Consider the following 9571-nt stretch of genomic DNA (forward strand, 5'->3'; position numbering starts at 1 on the left):
TCATTTCCTATAAAACTGCAAAGACATCTAAATTTTTTCTAAAAATTAAAAAAATTAATTTTAGATAAAATTTTTCTTGAGCAATCTTTTCTCGTTTTAGAGAAACCCTATAATTTTTTCAACAAATTTTTATTATGTAGTACTCTTTTACAGAAACAAAAAATTTTACTACTTATTCTGCATTTTGCACACAAAAATTTAAATAAACAAATTAAAAGTCCTTAATCGGGTGCGACAAATCTCTTCTAAATATCATCAGCTTTCATAAAAAAAAAAAATATCATATTAAATGGGTTAAGAATTGGAGGCTCTACGCTTTTTGAACCCTACTTTTTGATTTCAGCCACTGTGCGTCGGCCCATGCTTTAATCCGGCCCTGCTGTGATATACAATTTTTATTTTGCGTATATGCTTGCAAATATTTACGAATGCTAGCAATATCTACCTACACATTTAAGTATATGCAGTATGTATCTGTCCAAAACTCAACTGATTCAATTCATTAGACAACAAGCCAATATGCATACGGATGAGGTTTATTGAAAGCGCTCCCTAGTGCGCAAATGAATAAATACTTACAGCTACTAGTGTGGCAATTGAAATTTTAGGCCTAATGGTCGTCAGGTAAATGCGTATAATACGTGCATATTTATGTACGTTTGTATGTAGATATTTTACATTTTGTATACATATATGCTGCCGAAAATATAAACATTGAATGTGCACAAATATACACTTTCACAAACATATGTATGTATGTACATAAAAGCTAACTAAATATTAGCAGCATGGATTTCAATTGATGCATAAGTTAGTAAATATGCCACATGCAAAGAGCATCATTTGCACAAATCCAAATTTAGATATGGATTGATGTGTATACATTTGTATGCATCTACATATACTCGTATATTTTATAGCTCTAAATGCAGTGGTAAGTTTAAGTACAAAACAATTAAGCGCACATACCCCACTTATAATCATACCCACTCTCCTGAGTACTCCTACATATGCTTACATACATAACGGGTGATTTTTTTGAGGTTAGGATTTTCATGCATTAGTATTTGACAGATCACGTGGGATTTCAGACATGGTGTCAAAGAGAAAGATGCTCAGTATGCTTTGACATTTCATCATGAATAGACTTACTAACGAGCAACGCTTGCAAATCATTGAATTTTATTACCAAAATCAGTGTTCGGTTCGAAATGTGTTTCGCAAACCCAATTGCTGCGAACGGCGACGAATCGACATTTCACGGTCTTCAGCAACACTCTCAGAAACAGACGCAATATTCTCTTCTGTACGCACTGTACGCATTCGTGTGGTTGGTTTAATGTCCAATAAAGTAAACTGAGTGCGAAACTTGGTCACAATCGCATTAATTGTTTGCTCACTTGGTCGATTATGTAGACCATAAATCGGACGTAAAGCGAACCGAACACTGATTTTGGTAATAAAATTCAATGATTTGCAAGCGTTGCTCGTTAGTAAGTCTATTCATGATGAAATGTCAAAGCATACTGAGCATCTTTCTCTTTGACACCATGTCTGAAATCCCACGTGATCTGTCAAATACTAATGCATGAAAATCCTAACCTCAAAAAAATCACCCGTTACATATATATATATATATATTCTTGTGATCTAATCTATTTTACATTGAAATTTAGTGCATTCAATGGCAATTTATGTACCTATTTGTGTGGCATTTAGAAAACGTTGCTTATCATTACCTTAATATAGAAAGGCCCTATCTAACATTTTTATTTCTTCACATAGTCATTTTAAAATCTAATAAAAAGTACAGTTATTTAGTTTCTAATTTCTTTCAAACGCTGTTTTGAAGCGGCGGTTGGTTGGTTGGGAGTAAATTGGCAAATTAAACGGAAATTGCACACGGAAATGGTGCAACGGAAATGGTTGGGGCTGAAACAAGTGCTTCTTGAGTGTATGCACATGGTATTGATTTAACAAAAACTTGCTAATAAGAGGTTAAACAATAACACTTAGAAAATGACCAATACAAGGATGAAAGTAAAAAAGAGTACGTACATAGATAATGAAAAGGATAAAGGCAAAGGTAAAAAACCAAGATGCGTAAAGATGAAGGCAAAAATTAAGATCAAAGTAAATTTAAACACTTTACTCATATTTCTTTATTTATAAATGATTAACATAAAAGTAAACACAAAGATAAATATAAAGAAAAAGATGAGGATGAAGATACTGATAAAAGTAAAGATGAAGATAGGGGAAAAAGATTAAAATAAAAGTAAAGAAAGAAAAGGATGTAGATGGAGAAATAGAGACAGAACCTGTAAACTATTTTGGGATTTTAGAGATTTTCGGGATTCTCGAGACTTATCGATATAATAATCGATATTTTTATCGATATTTTTGTAGATTTTGTTATCGAATTTTTTATCTATTGTTTGCTATCGATATCTTCGGAACTTATCGACATAGTAATAGATATTTTTTATCGATTTTGTTATCGATATTGTAATCGATATTTTTAAATAAATTCAATGAATTTCAACAAATACTAATAATCGATAACTTAACAAAATTCGATAACTGACTAATCGCCTTAAATTTCGATAGGGGTGCATTTCGAGGGCCCAATAAATTTCGATAACTCAAAAATGTATATATCTCGATAACTCGATAAATTTTGGATACTCCTATAATATTTTTCGAATTTCGATAACACTTTACACTCTGGTAACACGATAAAATTCGATAAGCAATGATAACTCGATAATCTTATATAAACTTAAAATTTCGATAACTCGATATGTTTTCAAAATCCCAAAAACTTCGAAAAAAATATCTTGCCCTTGTCTTGTTTGATACCAACATAAAAATATTTCACTTAAATTTAATTGGTTTGAAATTTCTAAATATGTGAGCACCCTTGTCAAAAATTAATTAAAACTTTTTGTACAGGTGGCAAACCTGTTCAAAAATATTTTCGAAATAAATCGTTCGCGCTTTTGATTGACATCTACATTGTTTTAATATTTTATTTAGCTTATTAGTTAATTGAAAAGGGTGGCAACTATAAAAAAAATTGTCCACTATATTTACATGTGTTTTTGCCCGAAATTGAATTAAGAAATAAATGATTTTTCACACCACCCTAATATACATGTATGTGTACATGAAAATGCAGCAAACATTTACACAAAAACACACATCTACTGCATTGCACTTTTTGCTAGTAAAATTTATATTTTTGTATTCCAGAAAGATAACAAACAAAACGGAAAGATAAAAATATGTTTCACACGCAGAATCGATTGATTAATTTTCGCGAATTATGGTTAATTATTTCAACAATCGGACGTCCACTTTCAACATAATTAATTAAACAATCTGCGTGTTGCATTAATGGTGAGCACACAGGAACATATCGCCGTTTAAAGTACAAAACCGCGTATCAACAAAATGCAAAACCGCGTATCAAGATAATGCAAAACCGCGTATGTGACTTACATATGTAAATTATCTTCTAGAGAGTAAAAACATTCATATTTCAAAATGTTTCTCTTTTTTATTAAGCAATCGCATACCTGGCCAGTATATTTCAGGGCGAATGGATAAGGATTGAGCCAAGAGCTTGTGTGAGCAAATCCAATTTTTGGCAGCTAATGACATTTACGCAGTTTTGTATTTTGTTGATACGCGGTTTTGTACTTTAAACGACTCTATTTAGTTAAGTATATAGTATGTATGTATGTATATTTTACATTTGAAGTCATTTCATGAAGAGGAGAATTGTTTTTAAATTTAGTGCTTGTCAGTGTACTTATGTATAACTAATAGCTTACTTATTATTTAAAACAAAACCGCAGAACAAAAGATGAAGTTCCATTATGTTAAAGAGTTTAAGTTTTGTGTCGAAAATAAGAAAAGTGAAATGCGTGTGTTGATTAATGCCGATTTCCGAAAAACATTTTCTGTAGAAACGAAATCGCTATAAGTATTATTTTTTGCGTAAAAAATCCATTTCTGAAACCAAAAAAGTTGTATTAATACTATTGGGATTGTGGCACCATCAATTTCAATGGTTGCAAAGTAGTTTACTGAGTTCCGTTGTGGTCGTACCAGCCCAAATGACTCCGAACGTTCACCAGCGATTGTCGAAAAAACCATTGAATGATATTGGACGGTCAGAGAATGAAAGTGTGTGAGGTAGCTGAGGCTGTAAGGGTCCCAACTGAGTGGAAAAGTCACATTTTACATGAATGTTAAGATATGAGAAAACTATCCACAGATGTATGCGACCATAAGCGTAACCATGTGATCACTTAAAAGAAGTGTTCGGCGGTTTTGCGATGTTCAGCCGCAATCCTTGCGAGATTTTGCACCGCTTCGTAACCCTTAACGAAATATGGGTCTACTATAACTCATCAGAGGCCAAGGAACAATCAAGAAGTGTACGAAAGAAGTCCAAATAGGGTCTGTCGGCCAATAAGGGAAAAAGGGAAAATATATCACTGGTGAATATTATTCAGAGCTTTTGGACAAACTTTGTATTGATTTCCAGCAAAAACGACCATATTTGGCCAAGAAAAAGTGCGGTTCTATCAAGGCAAACCACGGGTGCACCAGAGCATCGGTTGAGCAACGAACTCCTACCCCATCCACCATTTTCACCAGATTTAGGCACCAGCGACTATTTACGGTTTTAAAACCCAAGGAAATGGCTCGGCAGTAAGAGATTTGCAATGAAGAGGTCATCACTGATATAAACGCTTATTTCGAGAGCCTATTATTTGGAAGGAGTTAAAAACTTGGAAAAGCGCTGGACTAAATGTATCGAGCTAATGGTAGACTACGTTGAGAAATAAAACGTTTTTAGGCGAAAAATATATTTTTAGCCCTTGCAGATGCTTTTAAAATTTTTCGTAAATCAAAAATTACAAACGTCTTATGATCGCTGTCCTTTTGTGTTTTGAGCTTAAACTATGACGTAACAGTCGGTATTCTGTAGTCTCAGAAAAATTTAGTTCACTGTAAGTAAAAAACCAAATTCAATTCGAATGAAAGGAATAATGTAATTGAAATATATATCTCAATACGGGTTTCAGACGAAAAAGTTCGAAGAGAGTTGCCATCTCTTTTATAAGTCGAATTTTATTTAAATATACACAAGTTATTACTGTTAATATCAAAATATGGAGGTCAAACAAAATAGTGTTAAGAAACCTTTAGTTGGAACATTTAAAATATTTTTGAGGTGTTTGGAGAAATTGAATTCAGTTTGAATAAAGAGAATTATGTAATTAAAATATGTATCACAATATAGGTGTCAGACGGAAGAGGTTGAAAACGGTTATAGTTTGGAGATATTTTTAAGAGGGTTGCCAACTGTATGAAAATTCAACTTACCTTACAAAAGTTATATAAGTGTGAATATGAAATATTAAAATATGAGTGTCAATCGAAAGGGTCTTAAGAAATCTTTAGTTAAATCATTTAGAATAATTTTGAGGTATTTATAGAGCACTGCAACCTGTGTAACAATTATGTTCAATTTAAATTATTTAATAAGTCAATTAAATTATAACAATATGGGCCTCAATCGAAATGAACACAATATGGGAGACAGACAAAAGACAGGGTTGTAGTTGGAAAATATTTGGGAGGGGGTTAAAGAAAAACAAAAATGCAAAAATCTCTTTGGCTGAGTTTAAATGTATTGAGTTTTTTTTTTTTAAATAAGTTACACCTAAAAATATAAACAGAAGCAAACCGCTGAGCGAAATTCGATGGACGGAGTGATGCCCTAGGGTGATATTCGCTGCAACATTTCGTCCAGTAAAAAAGAACCGAAACGAAATTCGCATCAACTGAATGAAAAATAAAAACTATAAAAGCGAAAAGATTAATCCTAAAATTGTCCCATTCTGCTTCTTCCTGATAATTATCAGCTATAAAAGTGAAGAAACGAAGCTACTTTTTCACTGACTGCTGATTTTGTGACCGGCGACAGCAACAAAATTAAAAATAAATCTATTCTCGCAGAACTTCGTCCAACGAGCTTCGTGGTCGCTTTGGTTGTGTGCAATCTCATATACTAAACTTTTTTTCGACAGCGAACTTTCTTCCAAAGAAAATAGAAAACGGTGTTCGAATTCTGAAAACAGTTATTAAATAGATGAAAAATATTTTTTATTTCGGCGGTAGGAGTTTTAACCTAAGGTTTATTTTTTGCCTTGTTTGCTGCTTGATAACAGTTATTGAAGAACTATTATGTTTCACATTGCTTGATAACAGTTATTATCTAACGTTTATTTTAAACGTCGTCTGATAGCCGTTGTAAGAGAAGAATATTAACGAAAACAGAGGTGGGGAAGAAGATAAAGATGATGAAAAAAAGGAGCAGTGAAATAACTGTTATCAGACAATGTAAAAAAAAAGAGTTGGGAATTATCTTATATCAAGCAATATAAAAAATAAACGTTGGGAAATAAGTGTTATCGAGCAACATAAAAAATAAACTTAAGGAAATAACTCTCATTGGCGACGAAAAATATATTTCTCCTGCATAACAGTTATCAGACAACATAAAAAGTAAACGTTGCGTTATAACTCTTATCGGCGAAATACAAAATATCTCTCATCTAATAACTGTTATGGAACAACGTCTTTGCGATAATACTTATAACTGTTATGTCCCTTTTTTCTACTAAAACTTTATTGCAAGCAGATTATATTTTCAAAACAAGGCAATTATTAAAACACCCTGTATAGGAAAAAATATTTTTTTTGCAAGTAAATTGTCTTTATATTTAAATTGCACTTTAACCACATAATCGCTACCATAGAATGTGTGAAATTAAAAACACAGAAAGTTAATGCTTTACTTGTAAAAAGGACGAGAATACAGAAAAAGGACACGGAGACAAACAAAATCAGGTAGGTAAAAACCATTAAGCGTAGAGTAGGAGGGTAACTTTAAACTTGAACATATTTTTTTAGAGTACTTCGATAACGAAGCAGGTAAGCAAGTGATTTCGATGCGTCTTTTGAACGCACGCTGCGCCGATTTCGTACTTAAGCGAACAACTTCAAACTGCTGGTCATCAATAGCGGAGAGAATGTGCTAAGGAGAAGATACATGCCACTCGGGAGCCATCACTTACCAAACCAAATATTAGAAAACCGAAAAGGAGTGCGTATCTTTGAATAGAACAGCAACTCTAAACGAATCTAAGTTGGAGACAAATATGACGTACTCGCAAAGTAATAATCCTGTGATGGTAACAGCCGAAAGAGCAATTAAAACTCCTTTGAAAAATACATCGCAAAGTGGTGATGGTGTTTTTAGTGGAAGACGCAGATCATCGTCAATAAGGTCGTCTGCTATGCCTCCACATTTCATAAGCCGAACGAGTACTCCTAAATATCAACACCATGGACAAAAAACACGAAATTTCACATCGTCAACATTATGGACGACAGCAAAGCCTTCAACGTCGTCAAACTCCAGTGGCTTTAGCGGCGAACTATTTTCGTTGCGGCAACGGAAGGATCAATTCCAGCAGCAACGTCTCCACTCTTATTCGCTCAGCAGCGAAAGTGATAGCGGATTTTCCACAAGTAGAAGTCTTGATTACCTAACGCATTATGGTGGCAAGGATGAAGTTCAGCTCTGGCAGCAACAGACGCACGCCAAACAGAGACAACGCCGGCACTCACTCGCTACATTCGACAACAAAACGAATAGTTACTTGGGTTGCGCATACCACTCGAATAACCAGTCGTATTCCAATGGTTTTGGACTTAAAACTGATGATGAAGATAAGCTCAAATCAGCTGCTCTGTCCAATAGTGGTGCCGCTGGGGGTAATGGAAAAAGTCCAGCAGCTACTATTGGCAATAGCCAAAGTGTCAATCACGAGTATGGTGCGCGAATTTCATTGAACAATGTTCCTAAATTTGGCAAAATCTTACCGAATCGGTATTCGCTACCTACTGCGTTGTCGCATTTTGCTACTAGCAAACATTTTAATGCGCCGTCAGCCCAGTTCTTGCCAAAACCACCGCAACACTGGTTGTGGGATTTGATGGAAGCGAATGTGGAAGGCGGTTGTGCCATAAACGGGAATTCAAAGTACAGTGAGCCAATAGCAGTGGAGTGTAAGCTGGCAGCAGTTGGATACTGCCCAAGGGTAACATACTCGGAGAGTAATCTGTTCGATGAAATCAGTACTCATAATTTAAAGTTGTTGCTAAAGGTGCAAACATAATTGTTATCAGATCACCTGGCGTGAACAATGTACAAAGGCATATTATTATTATTGTAGCTTGCAATCATGATTTTTGCAAGTAAATAAATGTACATATGTATGCTACAAGGAAAAATATAAAATCAGAACTAAATCAAGCAATTAAAAAAAAAATAAAAACTTATGAAATAATATACATATGTACATACTTATGTACATAAAGTAACCAACTTTTTTAACTAAATAAAAATATTTGTATAGAGTTGGAGATGGGCTTCACAAAAACTAGACAATTTTCGTTTCCGTTTGTATTTTCTGGAATAATTCAAGCGTCGTCGTTATATACCTCTACCAAAAACTATGTAGTAAAATATATCGTTACGGCCTTGAAATTTTCGGGACTGTAGGATTATAGTTGTTTCTAATTATGTACTTATATGTATGGACGCTTAGCAGTAAAAATCGTATATGAATTTTATGTGCTTAAAAACTGGATATCAATTTTTGCTAATACAAAATTTGGACATAATTTTTTGGTAATTTTTTTACAACTTTGAAACTCTGCATTCGTTTCTTTTAATTTTTGGTGCTTGAAAAGCGCGACATCAATTTTTCATAATATTAAAGTTGGATATACATTTTTGGTGATTTGGAAACTTGATATACATTTTTAGGCCTTTGTTAACTGTTCATACCTTTTAATTTTTGGTGCTTACAAAACTGGAGATAAATTTTTTCCGATATTAAAATTGGACATAATTTTTTGAAGATTAGAAATTGGACATACATTTTTTATTTTATTTTTTTGGTTTTTAGTGTTTGTAAAGTGTGACATCAATTTCTGATAACAAAAGTTGGAAAAAATTTGGTAATTTAGAAACTGGATATAAATTATTAGGCCTTTGTTAACTTGACATATCTTCTAGTTTTTGGTGCTTAAAAAAGTCGACATAAATTTATGCCGATATAAAAATTGGACATAATTTGTTGACAATTGGAAACTAAACATACATTTTTAGTGCTTCTTCTCGCGACATCAATTTTTGATAATATTAAATTTGGACATGAAACTTTGGTAATTTAGAAACTGGATATAAATTTTTAGGCATAAATTTTTGCCAATTTTAAAGTTGGATATAAATTTTTAAGCATTCAATAACTGGAAATACATTTTTTAAAATCTTTGATGCTTAAAAACTCGACATAAATTTTTGCTAACATAACTATTTGGAAGAAACTGTGCATGTATGATGCAAATTTGTTCTACACCCCACAACGCATCACCTGGTAAAATATTGCCGCTAAAATCTCAACCCCTGCGCCAA

General features: G+C 33.2%; 1 protein-coding gene across 1 annotated transcript; it reads left to right on the forward strand.

The window, feature by feature from the left end:
* Positions 1-7244: 7244 nt before the first annotated feature.
* Positions 7245-8267, forward strand: LOC108377464 (uncharacterized). Its single transcript, XM_017633732.1, has one exon. The coding sequence runs from the start codon at positions 7245-7247 to the stop codon at positions 8265-8267; it is 1023 nt and encodes a 340-aa protein (XP_017489221.1).
* Positions 8268-9571: the final 1304 nt, after the last annotated feature.

Source organism: Rhagoletis zephyria, unplaced genomic scaffold, assembly GCF_001687245.7.
Source record: "Rhagoletis zephyria isolate East Lansing unplaced genomic scaffold, Rhagoletis_zephyria_1.1 Rzeph_scaffold_00107, whole genome shotgun sequence".
Taxonomy (NCBI): Eukaryota; Metazoa; Arthropoda; class Insecta; order Diptera; family Tephritidae; genus Rhagoletis; species Rhagoletis zephyria.

Excerpts from the sequence above, each read along its gene's own strand:
- LOC108377464 (XM_017633732.1), top strand. The coding sequence starts at position 7,245 with ATGACGTACTCGCAAAGTAATAATCCTGTGATGGTAACAGCCGAAAGA.